General features: G+C 39.9%; 1 protein-coding gene across 5 annotated transcripts in view; it reads right to left on the reverse strand.

Moving 5' to 3' along the window:
* TET1 (tet methylcytosine dioxygenase 1) overlaps nt 1-25555 on the reverse strand; it is a 79736-nt gene that overhangs the window by 11664 nt on the left and 42517 nt on the right. For all 5 annotated transcript variants that reach the window (XM_054205484.1, XM_054205486.1, XM_054205487.1 and 2 more), the window contains 5 exons: nt 18477-18685; nt 17326-17476; nt 13480-13569; nt 12892-13029; nt 4303-4642 (listed from right to left, as the gene is read on the reverse strand). In XM_054205484.1, coding sequence (XP_054061459.1) covers nt 4303-4642; nt 12892-13029; nt 13480-13569; nt 17326-17476; nt 18477-18685 — 928 coding nt within the window. The remainder of the gene's footprint in view (nt 1-4302; nt 4643-12891; nt 13030-13479; nt 13570-17325; nt 17477-18476; nt 18686-25555) is intronic.

Genomic DNA, 25555 nt, shown 5'->3' on the forward strand with positions numbered 1-25555 from the left:
CATCTGGCAACAGACCCCAGGTAAATCCATCCTTACAAAGCTGCATCGTGTGATTTGGCTGTCTTCCATCTAATTGCCACACATTAATTATTTCAGGTCTTTGTGGAGACATACTTGTTCAATTTATGTCAGCTCCCTAATCAATTTCTAGTCCTGGCACCCTGCAGTTGCGCTTGTTTGTGGAACGGTCTCCTCAAACAACCCATTCTCCTTGTGGATAAGTTCAATCCAGAGTCCACTGGATTAATGGGAAAGAATTCCATCGACTTTGTTGGGCTTTGCATCATGCCCTGAAATTGCTTTACATGTGTTTTGCTGGCAAACTGGCACCCCACAGAGAGCTCTCACAAATTCTCATAAAAGACCGTCTCTGTCAGTGTTTCTTCTTTGTTCCATAAATACACAGAATGTTTAATTGCTCTACCCAATATAGAAGAACTATTCTTTATTCTATTCTGTCTTCTAATAATTTATAAATAGTGATGGATTAAAAAGCATTCTTTCAATAGGAATGCAAAAAAGGCAAAGTGGGATAAATTATGGACACAATAGTTAGTATGCAAATACTGAAGTTGTGGAGGGACATAAGGAAACCGCATCATCTCTTTAAAAACCTTTTCTATGAAATCAAACTCAAAGTATTTAATTTAATTAAGAACACCCCTCCAGACCAAGACCTTCCTCCAAAAGATCTGAAACAGTATTTGAGAACAGCACTGTCTATCCTATCTCTGAAGAGAAACCTACATTCTCTGAAAATAAATTTTAACAACCCACAGCACCCTCAAAATGGCCGTGGCTCATGCAAATTCCCCACCTCTTGCCAGAGGCTCCTTGCTCTGCAGGGCCAAGTAGCAGAGATCAAGAGAAATTAATTCAAATATACGGGTAGCGGGAAATCAGTCATGGTTCAGATAAAGCGGCATTGCTCCCCAGGAAAAACCTCCTGTTCAAGCAGAGTCTGGTGCACCTCCCCTGGGAGCTGTTGGCTGAAGTGGCCACTGCTCTGCTGTGGCCAGCTGAGAAACTGCCTCTAAGTTGGTGGTGGTTCACCTCCTGTTCTATATGGGCCAACAAGAATTGCTACTATTTATGGAGACAAAAATAACCTTCCCCTCTGTAAAGTTTATTCGTCCAGAATAATGTGGTTAAATGACAGGACTATACAAGGAAGGATGCAAGGCCTCTATCTTTAATATATATATTTCATAATAATTTAGGATTTCAAAAGCTCTCAGCATTAGCACAAATGTGAAAACTAACAGTTGTGCCACTTGCTGTTGGCCAAAGGCGCATGGCACCAAGCCTACTTAAGCTGTCTTCAGCACTCAGAAGGTCCTTCTCACCACCATCTTTGCTGCCAGGTAAAGACAGTAAAGAGGACAAGACAGTCCTCTCTTATCCCTTTCTAATTTCCAGTTCTCCGTGTGGTGAAGACATGCAGGTTAGAGGAGGCTCTCAACCTTTCCAGGCTTTCCAGCTGGGGGATGCTGCAATGGCTCTGAAGTGACAGTCAGGTGCCTTTCAAAAGGATATACTACATCTGCCTGATGGACAACATGGCATAGCCACCCTTGGGACTCCTTTACCATCCTCCTGGCTACAACAGAAAGCGACAGCCTCACATGGCTGAAAACATGACTGATAACTCCACGGTTATCTCATCTCATTGTGTGTTCTCCGTATTCTTTTTAATATTGAAAAAGCCAAAGCAATATTCTAAACTCCTGTCCTCATTAGTAAATCAAGTACCATACATTACACACACCATTCATCCTTACCTTTTCCTTTATAGTTGAAGTGTAGCTAAGCATTCTTTTGTTCTGACATTAGGAAAAAATTTAACAGTAGTATCTGATTGGCTTAACACACCGTTAGCAGTACTTTATTCACTGCTTACATAAAACTAGGTAAGCAGTATGTGTTTTTCTTCCCCTGGTAAGTTTCTGTCTTTTTTTACTATTTTTCGATCCTTTGTCTTCTGTTTTATGTTTAAATGGTGTGACCAGAATTGAATGCCAATATTAATATAAAGGGATCCTGATTTAAATAATTGTTTCCTCCAGTTTACCAGTGGGAGTGACTACTGGATAGCCTAGTTTCAACTCCTCTGCCTCACAGGCGCATTGATTTTGTTTTCACATTAAGCCTAACAATCTCAGCTAGACTAAAATTTTCTGTTCCTCAGGACTAAAATGCTACCTGCCACTGGCAGCATGGAAGAACCAATCAATGACCAATCCCCTATAACTGCAAAAAAACCTGTACACACACATATTCTAAAACCATAATTTACAGGCCTTTGCATTTCACTGTGGGTTAGGGGCAGAGCAGCAGCGGTGTGCTCCGGTCTTTACCCAGCCATCATCCTCTATGACTAGAATAAACACGTAAATGATGTGCATAAATGCTTCAAGTTATTCATGCCATGCAGAGCACAACACCTTGCCCTCTGCAAACCTGAACTTCCTCTGCTGCTGCTGCCCAGGCAGCGAAGCCCCTTTGAAATTGTTCACGTGCCGTTGGCAGATTTGGGGATTACAATGTTGACATCTACTTTGAGGGATTCCACTATCAAAACTTCCATCACAAAAACTGCACTTTTGTGATAGAAACTAAGTATTTCTATTCACATTCTTATTTTTCTACCTCTGAACAACTTTCTCACTCATAAAAGTATTACTTCCTCGCTCTGTGACTTATTTTTATCAGCCACCCTTTTAAATTACTTTAGCGGAATACTTCAAGTCCAAACAAATTATGGAAGTTGGCTTGTTTACACAGTTATTTTATTATTTTTGCGTGTTCAAGGAATAAAGTTCTATGTTCCCAAAGCATATGGCAAAACTCTGGATACTGTACCATTTGTTAAAGGCATGGTTTTCAGGTATCGAAGCCATGGCTATTTGTAACTACAATGTCATTTAGAGGTAGGCGGTTCATAACTCTATTTCAGTGTTTCAAAACAACTTCCAGTGAGATCAGACAATTTCAGAATTCCTTCCCAAACCAGAGTCCTCTACTGCTTCCCCGAGCACGATGGAAGTTATTAATCATTGCTGCCGAGCTATTGTTGGACGTCGTCCTCAGCCTGAGAAGTCCTTTTAGATTTGTTTCAAAGCCTGGACTGTGTCCCCCAAACTCGCACGTAGATAAATTGAATGTCTGTCTAATTTCCTAGGGATGTCAATAATCCTGCTTTTTTTGTTCTCATTCCATCTTGCTATACGCAAATTTTATGGGTTGCCCTGACTCCTCTACCGAGACAAAGCAGATTATGAAAATGTGTCAAATGTATTTTTTTTTGCCTTTTAAATTTTATCCCACCAATATGTTCTTATAAATACATTTAACTCTTCTTCTTCCCCTTAAATCTACTACATATATCTGGATGTCTCTCATGAAAAAAAATTCAAAATTGTAGCAGGTTGGCTAATTTTCCTCTCTTCTTCCTGAAAGGCAAGATAGGCTATGCTTTAATTACTTTTATTTATTTTTTCCCCTCTAAAAATCTAAGCCCATGGCTTCCCCCACCTCTTCGTTCTTTTCTGCTTCTCATGGCTGCAAAGTCCCGGGGAACAGTTCTGTCCTCTGAAGCACCAGTCCGAACTCCGACCCCAGGTACGAGAGCATCCCCAGGCGCAAACACGCCTCCACCCAGCTCAGTCCAGGCACCATTCCACGCTGCACAAACCCCTACGGCAGCAGAAGGCTCTGCCCGTAGTCGCCTTGTAACAGAACCAACACGGCATACGTTCTACCTGGCTGCAGACAGATTCCACCTGCTAATAGCATTTCAAGGAACAATTTGAGAGGCACTGTCCTATTTGATAAAACCTGGGGTTTTTTTTGCAAATCTCTTGCTCTGCAGCAGTATCCATGCCCTTGACAGGAAATTATCATCAACTCAGATTCTGAGAAAGCTATTGTCTTTCACAGGAAGTGGATAACACAGCTCCTGAACTTTCAAATGACAGACATTCACATCCCTTATTTAGGTAAACATTCCTACAACAGTATTTCAAGATAATGCTACTGCCGTTATTTATTAGAATAAGGGAACTTGGAAATATTTCACTGGTGCTCACACACTGCCACAAACTTATCTTTGGACAATTATCTGTTTGGTTTTTTCCTGTGCCAAGAGAGAATATTGACTACAATGACTTGCCCATTAACCCCTAAAACGCAGAATATACAAGCATTTTATAAAACCGAGTATTAAGGAGCTTTTCCTTCCCCTCAGAAGGAAGGCAACATAGTATCAGAAGAGACTGCCCGAATTTAATGAGCACCACTCACCTAAACAATGCAAAGTGTTACCAAGATTTTCTGGGGCTTCAGTTTTCAGCTTCAATGGTGTTGAATATTTTTTATCTATTAATGGCTGCTTTTCAGTCGGGGTCCTCCTTGTGTCTGGTTTCTTTTTCTTTGTAGCTCTGAGAGGCTCAGCTAACATTCGTACTTCTCTGGGAAAAGCTGTGAGCACCTGTATGGCTCCGGCTTTTATCTTAGCTTCCAGTCCCTCTTCGGTGCCGAATTCATCTGTTTGTGAAATTTTGTAAAGGGGTAACACATGGAGCTGTTCGTCACTTGGAATCACCCCCACTCTCCGGTTATCTTCCTTCGTTAATGTACAGACCTGGCAAGAACAGAAACATTTACAAACACAACCAACATACATAAAATAAAAAAGTTATTTAAGTATTGAAGCACTCATCCTAAACTTCATTGTTTCCTTGTATTTTATGGCCTCAATGCTATGGGTCTTTCAAATGCAAACATCTGACAAATATTTTGTTTGATTTATGATGATGCAGAAAAATTACCGGTACCTGAATAAAATTCAAGGCACATGTCTTGGACAGGAAAAATTAAACTTCGGCTCAACTTACACTATACACAAATATATGCCAACCTTGGTAAATAATGCGAGTTGTAAATATACTGTAAATTCCTCAGCATTCAGATTTTTTTTTAATATATATTTGATGTTTAAATTCATTTTTAAGGACTAAAGAGTATGAAAAAATTATTGGTTTTGGATTGAATAGGAAGTTTCTATGACACAGAACTGGTTTTGTTTTTTGTTTTGGCTGGCAAATGAAAAAAGCCCCCACAAACAGTTACTCATGCTGCTCTATGTTTTTAGCAAATCTCAGCTCTAACTCCCTCTCTCTTTCCACACGCCGTCTTAAATTAACACCCTTCCCAGCTCTGCCTGCCTGCCTCACCAGACCCAGGCAAATGTTTGGTTTCTCTTAGGGCACTGACCTACTTTCTCTTATTAAATGATGTGCTGTGAGATATGGGAGCCAAGAGAACACTGGTTAGATCCAGTTGGATAAGGGCACATCAGAAATGCGGATAAATATTCAAACTTATTTCAACAGTTTTCTTACTAGAATTTTTCCACGTCACTGATGAACCTTTGCAGTACTTAAGAATTTTCAGCACTTCTAGAGGTTCAGCCATATTAATATTAACCCTTCACCCTTAAAAGAAGCGCTAAAACCAGCAGCATGCTTGCTGGCTTTGTTCCCTGCTTTCCAAGGGATGGCGGCACTTTTACACATATGAGCACATGTACCGATAGTCACATCATTTCTAGTTTTATTGCTTACATTCATAAGAGACCACACTACATTCCTAGAAAGCCATGCATTAATATCATGGCTTAGTTAAGCTGATATTTCACAGAGAATTACTACCTACACACATACAGGAATTTGAGCACCATCCAAGGATGAGATGATACGCCCTAAATGGAAACGCTACCGTTCCATCATAGTGTAGGCTGAATGTGATGCCTATCACAAACAGTTAATCCAATTTCCCAGAATCTTGTCATCATGCCTAACATTCCAAGGGAAAAGAATATTATTGTTATTTGGGGGGGTAAAAAACCAAACATTTTTTATTTTATAGCACAGCTTTCACATAAAGGCATCACACAATTATTTCTACAATAATAAAATTACAGAATCACAAACTAAAAATCCTAAATCAATAAGGTGGTGGGGTTAGGGCTTTACAGATAGCTATATGCAAAGCTTGACAGTTGCAGAGCAGCAAAAGGAGAAAATCTGAGGGGCACAGACAAAGGAGAAGAGCTTTTCAGGTGGCGTTTTGAAAGGATCGAGAGAAGGGCTCTTAAGAAGGCAAAGTGAAGGGGCAATTAGAAGCTGATGAGTAGCATTTACTGATGTGCTTGCTCCATGCGTACTTACCTCTACGGGGCAGCCTTTGGACTATGAGGAAGATTTAGAAAAAACAACAAGTTGTTCCATGAGCAGCAAATGACGCCTGGTTCCCTATGGAGTTCTCCGTCCCCGCGCTCCCACGCACCCGACCCCAGCACCATTTCCCCTGCTCCCCTTCCTGCTGCGCGGCCACCTCTGCTGGGCACCAGCTGGTGGAGGCAGGGCACGGCTGAGGCTACCAGGCCAGCAGCCGCACGCAGGTTAACCCAGCGCCGCCTCCTCAACGGAGGAGCTAGCCTGCATCTGTCTTCCCCTCTCAGAACTGAAATTTCACAACTTGGAACAAGAGGTTAAAAAAAAAAAATATCTCCAAAGACAATTAATTTTTGCAAAGCTCAGTAAAATCTCGTTGAAATTCGCCAGCAGATTCCAAGTTATTCAGGAAGGGTGAAAGAGGGTAAGACATACAGAGAACACAATTACACATGACTCATGTTCTTAGAAAGCCCAGCACATCCTCCCCTTCTAAATTAAAAACAAAAGCAGTAATAAAATAAGCATGGAGGGGCCTAGCTGCCACTTGTTCTCAGCAGGAACTGCGTGAGTCTCGCTCGTCTTTTAGAATATTCTGTCCAACCTTTGCCTGGACCCATGCACTAGTCTGAAAAATGTCCAGATCTTGAAGATTTCAATCCACAGTCTTGCTTGTTTTGAAAACTGAGACCCTCATCCAATTTACAGTTCTAAATTTTCATGCATTTCACCAGACATTTATTAGATTTATACTTTTCCATAAAAAGATTTACTCTTAAAAATGTATTAATAATCTTTCATCTGACTTACAATTAGGCAAAGGTAGATTAGCTCTACATTTTCACAATGCTTAGCCCAGGGGAGAGCATACAAGTAGAGACAAAAATCAAAGCTTGTATCGGTTGAAGAAAAACCTATTTTAATCAAAAAGGAGATTTTGTCACTATCAGAAAGCCAACACCCTCTTTAGAGGATGAAACCTAAAAAACTGTTTTGAAGAACTAAAAAAGATGAAGTCTGCCGTATATTGGCAGAATTATATTTAAAGTATAATCAACTCCAACACAGGCAATACATTAAATACCAAGTTAGAATACACAAAATTAAGAAATTAATGTGTATTAAAACTTATGTTAAAAAACTGAAGACCAGTACACCTACAGCCTAAATACCATGACAGCAAATTTAATATATGTAAAATTTCCAGGTCAGTGTCTCCCATCATATATTTTAATATAAAAGGAAGGGCACAATGGCAAGTGGATTATTGCAAAGTTAATGTTACAGGGAAACCAGCTATAAATTTAGGCCCTAGAGATAAGTTAGCAATTTACAGCTGAAGTAGAGCACTCACCAAATAAGAAACATCCATTTCAAAAGCCAGTCTAACATGCAAATCTGTGCAAAATATTCCATTAAGAAACTTAAAGAGAAGCTATTGCTGGGAAGTTAAAAGCAACATTTGCTGCGAACTGACCAAAATTAATCCCATACATGAGAAAGCCATGGGCTCTGCTAAAGCCCATTTACACAGCGAAGCTGCACACTCTGCTACTCTCAGTACTTTTTCCAGAACATGCAGCGAAATCATCCAGGATGCTCAAAAGCCAAAGAAAATGTTGGCCAAGTGGTTTGTTTAGGTTTCCAGTGTGCTTGGTGATCAAAGCCATTACCTATTCTGGGTTGAGTGATGTCATGGTAAATCTTGCATATTCGTACAAATTGTAGTTATTTTTTTTCAAACTTGAGATGCACTCATGAACTCCATGTAATTCCCTCCACAGATCTCCAAAGAAACATCTGTAGCCACACAGCTCCCAGTGCTTTATTCTGAGACTCTTTGATCTGCGTTTGTCCCCTCGAACTTCACATGTAGCAATGATGTAGCCTTTTCCGCTATGTTGTAAGAACAGATGTTTTAAATTCAAGTTTCAGCAAAGCAGTCAAACAGCCTCTGTAAACTTGAAAGATGGAATCAAGTTTCCTATACCCGTCTTCCCTTTGCAGATGGAAAAGCAGCGGGTGCCGTGTGGGACTCTGCGGTGCTGCTGCATCATCATTGCTTCCCATTACAAATACGATCAACACTGCTCTTCCTTTACAGCTGAGACAAACTGCGCTGTTTTATTGGCCTGTTACACCCTGAGTAAGCGTGCCTGAGTATGAGGGTCAGAGAACGGAACCCCAGGCATATTTTCCTTTTGACCACTAGATACACAGACAGGAGGTGACATCAGGCAGCATTTCTGTACCCTACGCTGTGATGTGGGCACAGCCCACAAACTACTGTCTAGGAGCTTGCAGGTTACTGGAGTGAACTTCTAATGTTTCTCCATTTTCACAATATAAAGAACAGTAACAAAAATCCTTCCTTTACAGCCCTGTAGGATTTATCTTTTCTCCTACTTGTTATTATCTAAACTACCAATTTAAGCATCTAGTACTTCCGTGGCAAGCTGTGGCACAGTCCACACCATCCATAGACATTCCGTCACTTACTGCAGAGGCCTGGACTGATACCAATGACTCGATGAGCTACAACTACAGAAATACAGTAAGGCATTGGAGGAACAGAGGATTATTTTTTAAAAAATAAATGAGGAACAGTTTCTTGATGGATTGCTGATTGACACTACTTAGTTCCGCTGCCAATAATAAATTTTGTACTGTAGCTGGCCTTGGAGCATAGATTTATCTTCCTCCCCTCCTTCCAGAGTGCCTGCTACAGACTGTGTGGCACCAATGATTACTCACAACTGCAGCTGGTCTCTCTCCTTCCTCAACTCCAGCAGAAAGGGCAACGTGCCCCGTAGCATGAGAAATACCTATGTACCTCCTATAGAACTAGCGAAGTCTTCATTAACGATTTTGTTCTAGTCACGGTAAAACCCCATATGTCAGTGATACAAATGGATTCACACAGGTATGATGAATACAATCCTTTGCAGCTAATCCAATAAAGAAACAAAAATACTGACATTTCACAGACTCCATTAATAACTGCAAAGCTTTTATTTGTGTGTTGCTCATTTACAGTCTGGCTTTGTATCCACAAGGAACACTGCACCCTAACACTGCAGTTGTAACGTACGTCAGTGGCCCTTAGGAGGACATTAAAAGATGACAAAGAGTCTGAGTAAAAATGGATGGTATATTTATTGACTTAAAGATTCTTTAAAAATTCAATTCATAGGCAGAAATTACTTTTGCTTCTTTCACATAAACACATTAGTTTACACCTCTGTAAAACTGCCAAGTGTTTTCATTCTGCTACAGAGCAAACAGGGAATATTCATTTTTATTTTTAGCTTTTCTACCAAAAAGCAGCTCTACTAAATTCAGGGTGTGACTTTGCCAGCCAGGAAAGGTGTTCAGCAAATCAAATCTCCCACGGTAAGCCTCAATTTTTGTAAGATGTACCATGCTATCTTGTATCTACAGAAGACATTTCCAATACTTTTTTCCCCCCACTGCTGACAAAAATGACAGCCTCATTTATTTTCAGTCACATACAAATAATGCAGCTGATCATCAATACCCAGAAAAATACAAGAACGCTCTGCTGAAATTCTGTCAGGGACACAGCAAGGAAATTGTTATTGGCAGCTCATTAGATAATATATTCTTTTAAGTTTACAGTAAACTCCATGCTTATCATTAAATGCATTTAAGTGCTTTGCTGAACTCATGTCTCTGCCTGGTTTAAATAATTTAAATAGATTCTGGCTTTCCTTTATTTTCAGTGCACTGTACAGCATTCCCGTTGTATTTGTGGTAAACAACTGAAGGGAGAAAATGAAAAGGCGTCACTTACGCCACAAATAGTGGTGGTGACAGAGCGGCAGCATTCATGAATACCAGCTTATAAGGTATTTATTTTAACCTTTTTAGTCTAGAGCAACTTTAGGTTTTATAAATGAAGATGTTTGTGTCAGAATAAGAAGGAAGGGAAAAAATCTTACCAACGCTAACAAGGTGCAAGATGACAACTACACTTTGTACAGACTTTAAACTGTGACTACCATAGAAAAAAACCAAATAAACAAAATAAAAGAGAAAAATAGTAAATAAAGTTGTGGATATTTGAGGTTTGTAAGGCAGTGCAAATCACTCTTGTTCTGTTTCTTACCACATTATCAGAAAACAATCAGCTATATAAAAGCTGTCACCTCCGTTAGATGTATTACTTGCACATGGTACATTTTACAGACAAAGTATGTCATAGTTAAGATGTAAATGACCCCTCCATCATTATTACCCGCGATCTGTAAGAAATCATAGTGTACTTTAAACCAAGTAGGTAGCCAGAACAGCTTCTGGAACTAGATGGGAATGCAGGAGATGACCAGAGAGATGCTAGAATCATGTGCAATAATTTATTTTTGTGTTCTTATCACTGGTTTTCCTATTTCATTACCAGATTTTGCTGGAAGGTAAAATTGAAAAGCCCAATTTTGATCATCAAACTGAGCTAGACTGAAGCAAGCTCAGCACGTGCTATCACCCTGTTCACAAAACAGCAAAATCCTTTCCTTTAGGCTTCCAATATGTACCACTGTAACCTAGATAAACCTAGACAGGCTAACAGACAGCAAGCTCTACCCGTCCTATCCATCACACCCACCTCTTCTCACTGTGAGGGCTGTATATAGGTCATTAGGTAAGTCTGAACTCTAATCCACCTTCCAAATATATAAAGTATATAAATTCCAAGTATATAGATTGAGTGCTAATATTTGCAACTATTTTCTATTTATATATAGCCCTTTGTTGCAAGTATGTTAAAATAAAGATATATCAAATCTAAATAAAGAGAATATCAGGTATACAATATTTATTTCTATGAGCTATCTGGTGAAAATCAGAATCCAAGGTATAGTTCTCAGCAGTTATAATGATTTGATAACGTTCTGCAAGACTTACAAAATTTGTCAGAACTTGCTAGAAAGATAATTTTAAGTTCTGGCCTACATAATGAGATACTTCACACAGGTCATAATTTACCATGCTGCTTAGATTTGGAATTACTTGCAAACGCACCAGGTGCAATCCATAGAAAGAAAATATCAACGCTAGTAAGCATAATCTGAAGCTGAAATAACATCAGATGATTACAGATAAATACTCGTTCGTAAAACTATTCCCCAATAAATTCCTCCCAAAAAAAGGCTAACTGTCCCTCCAGTCACTTCCGACTATAAGTTACGACTTTTCTGGGATCCAATATGACAGAATGAGTAGCAGACTCAGTTTCCATTTCATTTTGTCTTTAAGAGGCAATGTAGCACTTAAAATACAATTATTTTCAGAATGCCAAAACTGAATTTCATTGAAAAGTATACCACGTAGTTTGTCATGAAAAGGAAGTCTCATTTTCAAATCTGGCATCTTTAAGGGGTCTGAATTCCACACTTCAGGAGCTTTGCAGTGACTATACTCACACATGAGCTTACTTACAGCATCTTACTAATTAATATTTTGCAAAGTACGCTTCCAGCATGTCTTACAAAACATCTGCATATAAGTGGCATTCAATGCTAGGAAAAAAATATTACTCTATTCAGGACTGGCACTCCTGGTGAATTCTGAGACCTCCTTCCATACTTTAAAGCAACAGACATTTCCCCAACATAGAAGCACACAATCAATATCAAGCAATTGTTCTAGTTATTTCATTGCTGTTACATACAAATGCTAAATATTAAGTATATATGTAAATGCAACATTTTATTCAATCACAGCAATATAATGAATCAGTTTTCACTTCCAAATTTACAAAAAGACTGTTTCTAAGCAGGCGGGGATTTTAGATGGATTTCTTTTTCCCCAGATACACATCCTTTGTTAGCAAAAACATTCTTGAATGTTACCTCCGCTGATGTACAAGAAGTCATCCTAGCTGTTTAGAGCACTACAATGCTCTAACTACTAAAAAAATCCAGATTGTCACTTTTATTTTATCTTTACTTTTTGGAGATTGTCTTTCTTCACAACTATGGTCTCAGTTTCTAAAAGATCACTTAACTTAGTTCCCAGCTGATTTTCTCACTAGCAATCCAGCAAGGTATCTAAAACAACTCATCTGTGGGTTTTCCTTTCATACTGAGACTTAAAGATCGTAACAGTCACCTGACTCCACCACCTACCCCATGATATCATACTCTCTACTTTCTGACTAGGAACTATACCAGTGCACAGTGCAAGAAAAAGTGAATTTGATGAGAACCGAGCCTGAGGGAGGTAAATTACTGCGTTTGTTTTAGCTCTTCCTCTACAGAGATATGTAGAACTCCTCAGTTAAATAATTATTTGCCTTTGAACATCAAACCTCTACTGTGAATAGGTTATCTGTCCTATGGACAGTGTTCTCCAAAGGGCCTGGATGTCTTAAAAGAATTAAGGTATTTTGTAGAAAGGACCACTCCCATACCTGTCTTGATCTGTTCTGTAATAAGATGAACTTATGTCCTCCGTAGACCAGTAATAAATATATGCAAATAACACGGTAATTAATTTATAAATAGGAACATGCAGTTAATTTCATAATTGCCTTAAAAAACTTCATGCAAATGTACCCACTAAATCAAGCAGCATTTTAAAACACACAGAAATCACAAGAGCATACAGTACAAATGAGAAAATCCTATGTACGTACCACAGTGCTTCCATTGTGCATGTTATGTGTGTCCTTATGGGCATGGGCACAGAAATCTATGCAAGCTGTGACACCAGAGAAAGGCCTACCATCCTTGGATCCAAGCCGACAGTCTGGGCCCATGTGTTCATTTTCCACCTGAAAGTAAAATAAACTACAGGTACTTGGGACTGAAAGTGAGCGACTTGAAACCCCATGAGCCACAAATGCACTTGTGATGGAAAAAATGCAGCCGGTAAGAATGATCAGAAAGCACGCAACACTTAGGACTGCACGTCAATGAGATGAGCAGCTCAGCCAGAGTCAAAATGTCTTTAAATAATAAAAAGATTTTATTTACAGTATTATCTGCAAGCCGTTTCCAAATGCACAGCTCAAGGCATAACTTAACCATGAGGTGAAGTATGAAGAGTGCAGTATTTTAAAGCTAACCAAATAAAGCAACCACTGTAAGCAATCAAGGGGATTCACCACATCTGCAAGGTCTGCGGCTTCTACCCATGAACATACTTTGTGGTTTCATCTTGTTTTCAAACTACGCTGCCTGTTCAGAGCTACAGCTATACCAGTTGAATGTCACAGACCTACCTGGTTCTGGAAGGCTTCAGGAGCAAGCTTTTTATAAACCGGAGCCACATCGGTAGCTAAAGTTTGCAAATTATTTTCAAGAAGTTCCTCCTGCAGAGAAAGGCAACATTTAGAGCGCTGTAATTTGCTTTAAAAGAACCTAATACAGTTTAGAGATGCCTGACAAGTCAGACTCTATCTTACAGTTTATTAATCTGACTTCTGTTCTGCTGCCTTGTCACCAATCTGCTTTGGTGGCAAATAAGCCTGCTTCTGCATGACTAAAATACCAAAATTGTTAAATATAAGTCAACCAAATAACAATGGAGGATATCAGGTACAGCAAAGAAACCCAATACACAGGGAACTAATTTCTGCATCACTTCCTCCTTCCGATACATAGTCAGTCAAGGAACAAGGTATGTTCCACACAAAATAGAGAAGTAACTTCTAGGAGAGAAAAATTATACCGCCTGCTGAGAGGAGATGGAACCCCAGGTCTTCTTTCAGTGTTTTGCTTGTGGGGCCTTAATTTATGTCGATACAGCCCTGCTAAAAGAATCCTAGGTTTCCACCTTCTTTTAATTGTATAAGTAACTCTCCATAGCATTTAACATTAATTTCAGCTCTTACGGGAAGAAGCGCATTTCTAATGTTGCAACAGAACTCTTACTAGGAACATTTGATAAATATTTTGTTCTTTAGAGGTGCAAACCCCAGGACTTTATGGAAATATCTACTAGATTAGGAAGGAATACTCCTTTCCATGGGGTAAGCCACATAAAGACTAAACTAGCTAGGTGGGCTTCTATGGCAATGTAACATTTAAGCTCTTATTTATCGAAATAATCCCCAAATTCTTTTCCTCAATTTTTGCTTTTACAGGAAAAATCACCAACCAACAGGGGAAGAAAAGGGTGGTGACATACTCCCTACTCTGTTCTCCTCCAAGGGCCAGGCTTTGAGACACAACTGTAGCTTCAGTTTTGCATACTGTATAGTGGCAAAAAGTAACAGCTTATTTTATTTTGTTTAATAAAAAAAAAAAACCCAAATACAACCATCACCATATACTGTAAGCACCAATATATATATAAACTTATGTGGATACTTTGACATTTTTCAATGTGATGTTACATTACAAAACGATACTGTATTTTTAACTCATAGCCAGTTTATTAACTCTTGATCACTACCACAAGTTTTTCTGAACTGCATTGAAGGTAACGCATCCTTAATGATCTATCCTATGTACTATTCTTACCTAGGTATATTACACCCTTAACCTCATCTCACTTCATCCAGTGCCTCAAATGATCCAAATCTTTCTGGACTTCGAACTATCTTCTTCTTAATTTGCTCTACCTCCTAGCTTTATGTCATCTGCAAAATCATCAATATCCAATATTTAGCTAAAAGAAGTATCTGCTAGAAATATTAATGATAAAACCAAAAGAAGAGAAAAATTATTTACCAGTAATTTCACTTGAGATGCATTGACAACCTGCATGCACACTGCAAGTGCCCAAACACCACTGTTGCCCAAAGGGGCACACGCTCCCCTCGCAAGCAAACGCAGCTCTGGAGAACCTGTGTGCTGCGCAACCCTCATCCCCTCTCAGCTGCAGAATCCAAAGAGGCTTTAAAACAACTTCCACAGAAAAGGGAATGCACTTTTAGATCACACATCTAGAAAGTGTCCTGGTTAAGTAATCTCTTTTAAGCAACTGCTTTTACACTGTGGTAGAAGGGGTTCTCCTCCAAAAAATTACAGGTTACCCGTCAAGTGAACAGGCAGCACCAGACAGCTCTCGTGAGTGAGGCATCACTTCCAGAGGCTGCAGCTGACGCTGTTGTGCTTGACCAAGGGTTCAAATGAAGCTCAAGGTGGCCGCTGCACAGACTCAGAGGAAGTGATGCCACCAACAGAGCTTGCAGTCTCACAGAGCATATTCTGATCAGACAGATCTATTTGGGCTCTCTCATATGAGATCTGGCACAGCCTAATATTTCATTAGACAGTACATATGAAGGTTGCTACCTCTGTTGATCCGCCAGCTAATGTTATTAAAAATACCACCTACAGAGAAAACACATGCACAGAATGCTTCATGCACAGCATCATGCAAGGGTTTGTTTGTAAGAGCGTGTAGCGATAGGACGAGGGGCAATGGTTTAAACTAGAGCAGGGCAGGTTTAGATTAGACATTAGGAAGAAGTTCTTTACAATGAGGGTGATGAGACACTGGCATGGGCTGCCCAGAGAGGTGGTGGAGGCCCCATCCCTGGAGACATTCAAGGCCAGGCTGGATGAGGCTCTGAGCAACCTGATCTAGTTGAAGATGTCCCTGCTCACTGCAGGGGGGTTGGACTGGATGACCTTTAAAGGTCCCTTCCAACCCAACACATTGTATGACTCTATGATTCTATGCAGGGGGAGAACCTAAAAACACAGAATCACAGAGAATGGAAAAGGACAAAGGAGAAGGAATAGTACTTGTAAAATGAAGACATGCCCAATAAGCATATTTTTCTATGAACTGAAAATTTACAAAACAAATTCCTTCAAAACAAGCAGAGCTATTTTCAGCTTGTACTGCCTTAGTCATGTATTCAGCGAGAGGGGCAGAAGGGCTGAGGCAGAAGTTCCCCACTTTAAGGACTAGTGAAGTTTGTGACTACCCACAACGTGAGGCGACAGCACAACTCAGAGGAGATTGAGGGTTTTGCATTCAGGCACATACGTGTAAAAGATGCCGTGTCAACTCTTTCAGGAAAAACTTAGGACTTGGGAGGAACATTTAGCTTCAGTGAATCAAATGACATCTTCCTCTTCCTAGAAACAATTAATGTTTCACATTGTGTGTACATACATGTGTGTACACTACACATTAAACAATGCAAGAATACCTCTGCTACTGTCTGGACTTCAACCAGCTAGGTCTTTTCTGTAGCTGGCAGCTGTGGAGCCAAGAAAGACTATCGGCAGGGTAACCCAAACAGAGAACTAGGTAACCGACTGCCCTACAGCGTACGTCTCTTAAAGCATGCCAGTTGTGCTAGTAAAGACACAATACTTTTTCTAAGAGTTCCACGGGGAAGTGGTGTTACAGACATCTACAGTCAGAACAAAAGGCACTTCCGAGTTACCCTGAGGAACGAACGTTCATCAGGCAGTGGTTATCAGTTTACAATACCTTCATTCCTTCTTCATGAAAATATTTTCAATGTAAAAAACTAATTTGGTTCGGTTATTTTAGAGGTTCGTTACTTCACATAAATCCATCACTGTATTTTCTGTGCTATCTTGGCTTTATGTCATCACTAACACTCATAAGCAGCAATTACGGTATCATTTCACTGCATGTTTAAAAAACACGCTGTCCACAGAAAAAACAGTTTATTCTAGGTGGCCAAGAGAAGACCAGGCTGTCAGGCAGTCAAACAGCAGGGTGCAAGCAGTGCAATCCAAGGTGCAAAATTTTCTATGACAAGGCAAAAGGACCAAATCTCTGAGATGCAGCCTCAGTGCTTAGAAAAACCCTTTAGCTGTATTTTATACGTACAGAGAACTAACTTTTCATTGAGAGTTATGCAGAGGAGCTAAATATGCATACAGAAAAGCACTTAGGGATAATTTTAGGGTATTTAAATACACAGTAAATGACACAGAGTTTTCATACAGTGGAAAAATTATAAACACTACTGTTACCAAACATTTAGTTGGGTGCCTGTGCGATAAGCTGTGCATACATGTATGAGAGAGGAAGGGTGGATACCCACAGATTCCATTTCTAGTTCTGAAAAATAACTGGAATAAGTGTTTGGAGGAAAACAAAACAGTAAAATAAGTAAAATAAATCTTACTTGCTTAGGGTCATCCGTGAGAAGCCTGAATTTCCTGGGGTTTTTGCTTCTGGCAAATTTACAGCCATTGAAATACATACTCCACGAACAGCCAAATGAGAATGACGCTCCACAAGTTTCTGGATCAAGTCCTTGACATGCACAAGTACGACTGTAAGGAAATAAAGACATGTCAAGTCAGCTGACAACACAGGTTTGGGGTTTTTTTCCTTTTTTCTTTTTACATCAATGTTAGTTGCATTTTTATTTATTTATTATATTTATAATACATAGTATAACAACACAGGAATTTATAAAACACAGTTTAACCAGACATTTTCTGTTAAGGGAATATTTATGTGTAGATGGCTAACTTTTTTCCCCCATAAAGACAGTCTCCACTCCTCAAAGTCCCACTTCTGTGGAATACCTAACACTGAGTTATAGCTATATTAATGTACCCATGCTGCTTGATTTTGACTTCTTCAGTCGGAAAAAATTTTTATCCAAGAAAATACCACTCCTACTAAAGGTTACCCCTAAAGCCAATAATTATTTTGTTATGTGCTGCAATACTATTAGCTGGCAAATTGATCCAAACTTCAAAATGGAACAACCCCACTTAGTCCGGCCCTTTATGAACACGAGCATTAGATTTGGGTCCCGTACAGTTATTAAGGATCTGCTTAAATGCAGGCTACACAAAAATCAGCACAAAGGCAGCACTGCTACAGAGCCTCAGTTGCAATATATTATATCTAGCCAAGTAAACTACATTCCTTTCATAGAGACACAGAGAGGAATATCCCAATTTTGAGTGTTCAATCTTTCTTTTTTTTTTAAGGGTCACGTATCACCTTCTTAGCAGCTCTTTGGCATGGCTGTGTGTGCCGAGGGCACACTGAGCGTCTCGGGCAGCGTGTGCGCAAAGCCAGGAGAGAAGTCCATTGCACCCCTCTCCCTGGGTGCAGCGAGTACAACCATCACTTAGAGCCTGGTCTCCAGGAAAAGCCAGGAACTAAGTTTTATACTGAAATGACACCTAGTGGTTTGTAATTTTACATGAGCTTTTGTGTATTTATTTTATTAGTCTTACTATCGAATTCTCAAGTTATTTACTGCAGAACATTCAAAGGGCTACACCACAATCGTTTACTATTAAAGTCACTTACTCTTCATTTAACGCACACCGACGGCTGGTGGGACAGCCGTATTTTCTGAGACTCTGGGTCAGTTCTTTGTACAGCGTATCAGCCAAGAGATGAGGGATCCCTTCCCAGGCCAGTATGAGAATCACGATGACGGCAGTTTGGCAGTGGTGTCCTGCACGCTGACGTACCAAGCACAGCAACTTTTCCTCATCGCTACTTCTTCGTATCACCTGGAAGAATCATTTTGTTTATTCTTTGATAGGTGTAGGAAACACGTAATGTGTTACTCTTCTCTGGGACACGTAAGGGCTGGAAGAGTAAAAAATACTGCTGCCCAGAGAGTGTCCCTCGGCAAGTAGGACTGCGACAGCATCACACACTGATCTCTGTTCTGGAACAGGATTTTGCGTCACCTTTTTACCTGTAGAAGAAATAGCAGTGCATTTTACAGGAGGAGGAATATTTTACACAATAAAGAAGATGGATTAAGAGGAAAATAACTACTAGAAGAAAATAATAATCCTGAGACAACAGTTACCTTGAAAATCATACAGAAAACATACTGCCAAACCCTGGAACGCAGGTACATAAAAGCACACCACAAAAGCACCCGTATGCATGGGTTAGGATGGTTACCACAGCTACATATCAGTACATAAAATAGTTCCCACCTCGCAAAGTAAGATCAGAAGAAAGTGATGAAAATAAACTGTGTTCTTAGGGAAGGAAGCAATGAGATTTTTAAGAACATACCCCTAGACAACCTAGATTAAAGTTCTTAGCAGACTGCGTAAGTTTTTTTACTAAACTCTATGATACGCAAAGAAATCTTTGTCAACCTCATTCATAAAACACAGAGACTAACACAACAATAAACAGTTCAATATACCACTGAACTAAAAAAAAAAAGGGGGGGGGGGGGGGAGAAAAAGCTAGACAGCCCTAATCCCACATATTTAGGTTTTTACCACAATCTGAAATAGAGTTGCATTGTAAGATGACCAAAAAAAAAAAAAGCACTCAAATGAGGCAATACAAGAACATAATCTTTGAAAATATGTTTATCTATTCTCCAAACATGTTTTAGCCAGCATAGCCTGTACAAGGTCTCCAACAAAGGTGTCAAGATCTCAGCGTTAAGCTCCAAGCACACTGTGCCTGGACCTCCCTCCGGCACTAGAGGCTAAATCCTCTTCCTCAGCTGTGTCGTCCTCACAGGATGGGGACCAGTGAGTCTCTTCCTTTCTGCCTGCTGAGGCAAGCCCTTACGTTGCAGATATTCTCTGCCAGCTCCGTAGCAACACGCTTGCTTAGGACAAGCAGCCGGTCATCCCAGCTTTCCACCCAACACTCCCTCTCCATTAGCAGAATGCCCTCAGGCATCTTACTAGTCATGGGCTTCAAAAGCAACTCACAACACTTATTCTTTGAATATCTCCAAATATCTGCGTTTTCAGGCAGATTCCCTACTGGACTGCTGTCAAAGGTTCTTTGTTGCCAGATGTGCAGCTGTCACTCATATGTGACCCTTAGCCTGATCAGCTGTGAATATCTAAATTATTTGAACTCATTAAAAGTGAGGACCAAAGCACACCTGTAATTAATCTGCAACTGAAAAGATTTCCAATAGATAAACCGTTTCAGAGGGAATCTGTGCAGGCTTAGCAGGAAGACGCAAGCTTAGAGTTAATTTGTGCCAAGAGAGAAAGTATCATCCTTCTGAATTTAATCATACAGTCTTACAGACAGCCTTAAACTTGGCGAGAAAACAAGCAAATGCATCTGAGATACCATTCCTCAAAAGGAGTCTTGGTTGTGACTGACCAACCAGTACCGTATTTTTTATAAAGAAAGAAAAATAATGCACCTCATTTACATTTGAGTGAGGTTTACAGAAAATCTATTATGGCTGGGATACAATGCAGGTTATTCACATCAGAGTGAGTTTTACATTCCCGAGGCAGCACAGTTCCTTCAAGTCAGAAGGAGAAGAATTTAATTTTGTTACTCAGCATGAAGGGTGATGCTTTTACTCTTTTTTCTTTTTGGTTTCTAGACTTTGTAACTACAATAAAGAAATTTGGTACCTCTTAGTTTCCCAGTACGACATCAGGTTGTCCTTTTTGAGTTCCCATATAGTTCTCAACTGGAAATACACAATTCTAAACTGGAAAAACTACAAACTGACAGGAAGGAAATTTACAGTTTCCTTTAAATAGTTTCCTACAGCTTCCTTTTCTTTAAGGCCAAACCTCCCTGGAGTTAAACATAAACTGGAATTTGCTTCATTATGCACGCGGTACAGAATGCAATACTCTTCTTGGACCCAAAAACATTTTACAATACACCATCTTTCAGGCCATAAAGGTAGATTTATTCGTTGTCTGAATTTAATTCCTGTGGCTCTTAAGAGGTTACATCCTATGCTCATCTGACTACTACGGGTGGAGCACTCCTGTCCTTTTGTTACCAGAGATGAGGCACTTTCCTCACCTGACTGTTGTGGAACCAAAACAACCACGGTACCAGACCAACCACGGTTCCTCCGTTCCCGCAGCCAGTGATCGTGATAGAGCTGGAGATGTGTTGCTTTTACCATATAAACTGATGATGTCCCTCCATGTGCTACAGCTGACGTTCCCAAAGCAGCAATAAACAAGAGTCTCCCTTTTGTAATAACAACAAACCCACGGCAATACCACACTCGATATACAGCAAAGCACATTTGAGCAGGACAACTGAAACTATAGAATAAATCCAGCCAAGAGAAACACCGTGTCATACTCGATGATTTAACAGTTTTTCTGGTGGGGGAAACAGTCACTGCGCTGCTTGACTTGGTGACTTCTCAGTTAACATTAACACTAACATAACTCCATTTATTTCCAACTTGTCATTTGTCTTCAACTGCCTGACTACATCATATGGATTTCTGAACTCTACAATAAATTGTATTATAGGTATATACATATCAAGTGGAAGTAAAACCGACTGCATTTGCTTTTGTTACTAAACTTGTGTTTATCTGAGTAATTACTACAACCCAAAATACAACAAGCTGTGGATGGCTTATCAATATTTTGCCTGATGTGCTTACAGCTCAGATTTCTTACTGTTTTTCTAAGTAATGGATGCAGTAAGACTTTAGTTGACTTATCATTTCTTCAATTAGTCTTTATCTGTCTCCAGTTTATTTCTTTATTTCTATTCCCGTTTCTGCAGCTTGAAATTACTGGGGATGGTTCCAAGATCTTCTCACCCTTAAACATCCCCAAATCATACAGTGTTTTAACCAACTGCCTCCCCTCTCCTATTTACTTTATGGAATCATCACACTTGTTAAATTCATACAACAGCAAAACCGTGTTAATGATATCATCAGGAGAATAGCATATATAAAAATCTCAGCCTGCATTTTAGTTTGTTTTGTCCTTTTGTCAGCATGCATTTGACACAGTGTCCTCCTCAGTAAAGCAAATGGAACTAGTACACTGTCACAGCCACAGATAATACAATAATAATACCATTTATTAATCAATTCTTTATGCAATAATTTAAAATGCGTATTTATTTGCTATTGAAAGCTTGCAAACATAATTCCCAGCGTACTTATTGTTTACCTATGAAACACCAAGATGCCAAATATTAAGTTAAATATGCAACAAACAGAGCAAGTCCCTCAACGTTTCCTCCGACTGTGAACACCATACAAATCAGCTGGCCAATCTTGTCACCAAAAGTTGGTACCACTCATGATTTCTGTGGTGTAGTTAACAACAGAGATAAAGTAAATAATTTAATACTTCAGTTTGTTTAATTTTGGTCCCTAATGCATTTAAAAGGAAAGAGAAAATAAGCATTTGTTAAGTGGTGTAACTTTAAAACTAGCTTTTTAAAATGGAAAAAATCACATAGAAAAATAATATAATCAACCAAACAGACTTGTAATAAGTTTGTAAAGCATTAAGTAACACTTAAATGTCATATGGTCAGCTTTTTACAGGTATGTAGGGACAGATTATCCCTGAACTCATTTTAGCCAGCGGTAACTGTCATCAGTACTGAGTATCCATCAAAAGATTCCCACATTAACAATGAATAATCTGCTTCAGCTGCAAGGCAGCACTTCTGGGAGGTAACAAACTCCCCTGCAATGCTTGACCAGTGCCTACCAGCCCCATTCTGCACTCACAACAACGGGGCATGAAGTTACGCGCTCCCCACTCCCTCACCTGTCTGCTAACACAACCACAGCTAGGACAAAACGAAAGGCTGCCATGGGACACACCTCCTTCCAAACAGCTTTCTTATGTACGTACATATTTGGACACACAACCCCACAAGTACCACCCTTGTAGGTTGCCAATTTGGGCAGGATGCTCGTTTATTTTAATCATTTTCAAAACCAAGTTTTGTACATCCCTCCTGTGCTGTAGTCGGGGCACCCACCCCTGCTGCTTTCTGTACCGTGCTGCTTCTGCGTCACTACAGCCATTCACATGTCCTTGTTTGCGTGCATACCTAAAGGAGGGCAACAATTCAACTAATTTATTAGCTAGTCCAGATACTCTCAAATGGCAGAATCTGAGAATATGAGCACACCTTCAATGCAAGACCCAGCCAGCCAGCTAGGACAGAAATACAATCGACAGCTATTATGGCAACATACTGTAGCTACACCTCTGTTTCTACAGGCCACAAAAGTAGAATTTTACTCAATTTTCTTAACGGAAAGCATGAGCCAAAAGCTAGGGTAAGTTTACTGAAGAGGTGCCATACGCAACATAATTTGCTCCAGCAATTTAGCAGCAAGTTATGGGATCAACGAGAGGAAAAGTTAGTTTTTTTCACTCCCTCACATACAAGGATAGCGAAGAGACAGAAAGGGATGCTGAGAATTCAAGAGCAGGATGAGGTCAGAGGCGAGGACTGTCCAGCCTTACACCCTGATCCTGAGAGTGACTACCAGTAGTTGCCTTGGGATGAGTAGTAAGAACAGCACTCGGATGTGGAGATGCTTCTCAACAACTGCCAGGCACCTCCCTAGCCACCTGCCAGCAGCTCGGGGGATGTGCTCTCTCAGCTTTGGAAGGATTTGCCTTCTTTCCATTTGTCCACTCACTTCTAAATCCATGCAGCATTTTACCATCCACTACATTCCCAGGCAAAGCTTAATTCCAGACTACCTGAAACAAAAAACACTACCTTTTCTTCGTGCTCGCCCCCTGCTAGCGCCCTCTAGTTTTGATAAAGGATGAGGCAGTGAATAATCGATTGCTGTTCAGCTCTTCATGCCACCAGACTTTAGAGAGCTCTGCTTTCTCCCCTTCCATCTCTGCCAGGCTGAGGAGTCTGTAGCTCCACCTGTCTTCCCCAGCTCTCCTGTGCTTTCTTCAGCTGGGGGACCAGAACTGCAGAGAGTATGCAAGATCGGGGTGCAGCATGCTTTCTCACAGAGGCATAATTATGTTTCATGCTTTCTTTATTCCTGCCCAGTAATTCTCACTAGTTTCTTTTGTTGTTTTCATCACTCAGAACACTGAAGACGATGTCTAATCAATTATTATCCCAAGCAGTAACACTCAGCCTAGCGTACAGCTCTGTGTATATGAAACTACAACACGCCACTTTTTGTGTAACTTTATATTTATTAAGTGAGTTTTAGCTATCATTTTAGTGGCCATTATTCTGGATCACAAGTCCTTCCTGCTCTTCATGATACCTGTGTCCCTCCTCTTCACTATCCTGAACAACTCTGTATCGTCAGCAGTTCATCACCTCAGTGTCTCCCACTTTTTTCAAATAATTTCTGAACGTACTGAACAGCATCAGTAAAGTTACACTATCAATAAAACCTGCTTCAGCTGTACAGATGCTTCAGTTCTGTTTACTTGAATTATTCCTTTCAGATTGTTGAAACAACTGTCTCAACCCTTGGCAGGAGCTCTAGAACAAGGAATAAGTACACTGTGAATAAAAATTACTTGATGTCCTTAAACACAAGCCAGTCTATCTAAATTAGCACGCACATGACTTATGGAAGTAGCTAAGAGTCAGGCTGCAGAAGCTCAGCATACCAGATGCTGAATTACCACATGGATGAGAAATTATGTTCCAATTTAGGATCACCAGAATAGTTGTGTAACTTTAACATGATATAAACCAGACACCACTAGCAAATAGTACAAAATTTTAATTGGGAGTTAAATACACTGCTATCAATTACTGGATTAAAAAAAAAATAATGGAACCAACAAAAATGTCCTTTTTACGTTTATTTCATCTCCCTGTGGTTCCACTGCAATATTCCCTCCAGCTCATTCTGAATTTCTTCAGTAAAATAGCCGTGTCACCTTTGCAGGATATCAGTAGCTGATTTTAAAGTGAGAACATAGCTTCACTGCTCACTGTAATTTCCTGAAATAGGCGACTCATTTAGAACAGTTTGGTTCCAAGTTTTCTAACCTGCAGATTCTGCCTCTGCGCAAAGTCCATGTATGGAGCCCTCCCTACACAGGACGAGATTTTCTGCTAAGCTACAATGCCACAGTAATCTCCACCAGCGCAAAGTGAGAGCATGGTGCTGTTCTCCAGGTGATGCTGTGTAACAGACAGCAGTTGTTTGCCACAGAAGTGAGTCTGCCCTCCTGTTTCCTAGTTCACCCGCACACACACATTAAACATTAAACTCTTTTCTTACTGGAAAAATGTCACATCCTTTTATTCTCAGCATGTCTAAGAGATTTTAAAATGGAAGCAAGTTCCACTTGCCTAAATTATCTCTTCTCGAGTATTAGCAGACTACATCAAAAGAGTTAGCACAGAACAGTTACTATCAATCACAATACTATGAAGTTAACTTAGCTATTTTTACAGCAATATCACTGAAGTGTAATATTTGCAGTTATCTGCAAACACCTTTTTTCAAGTAGGTACTGGAAGCCGTATTGTACTGTTTACAAATGAGCAGACTGCAGTACGTATAGGTTAAATGATTCTTCTCTCATCATGCAACCAATACGGCAGAAATGAGGACAAAATTCAAGTCTCACCTTCCAGTGCCCCCTTACTGCCTCAAACTTCCCTTTCTGTTATATTGC

Source organism: Rissa tridactyla, chromosome 6, assembly GCF_028500815.1.
Source record: "Rissa tridactyla isolate bRisTri1 chromosome 6, bRisTri1.patW.cur.20221130, whole genome shotgun sequence".
Lineage (NCBI taxonomy): Eukaryota > Metazoa > Chordata > Aves > Charadriiformes > Laridae > Rissa > Rissa tridactyla.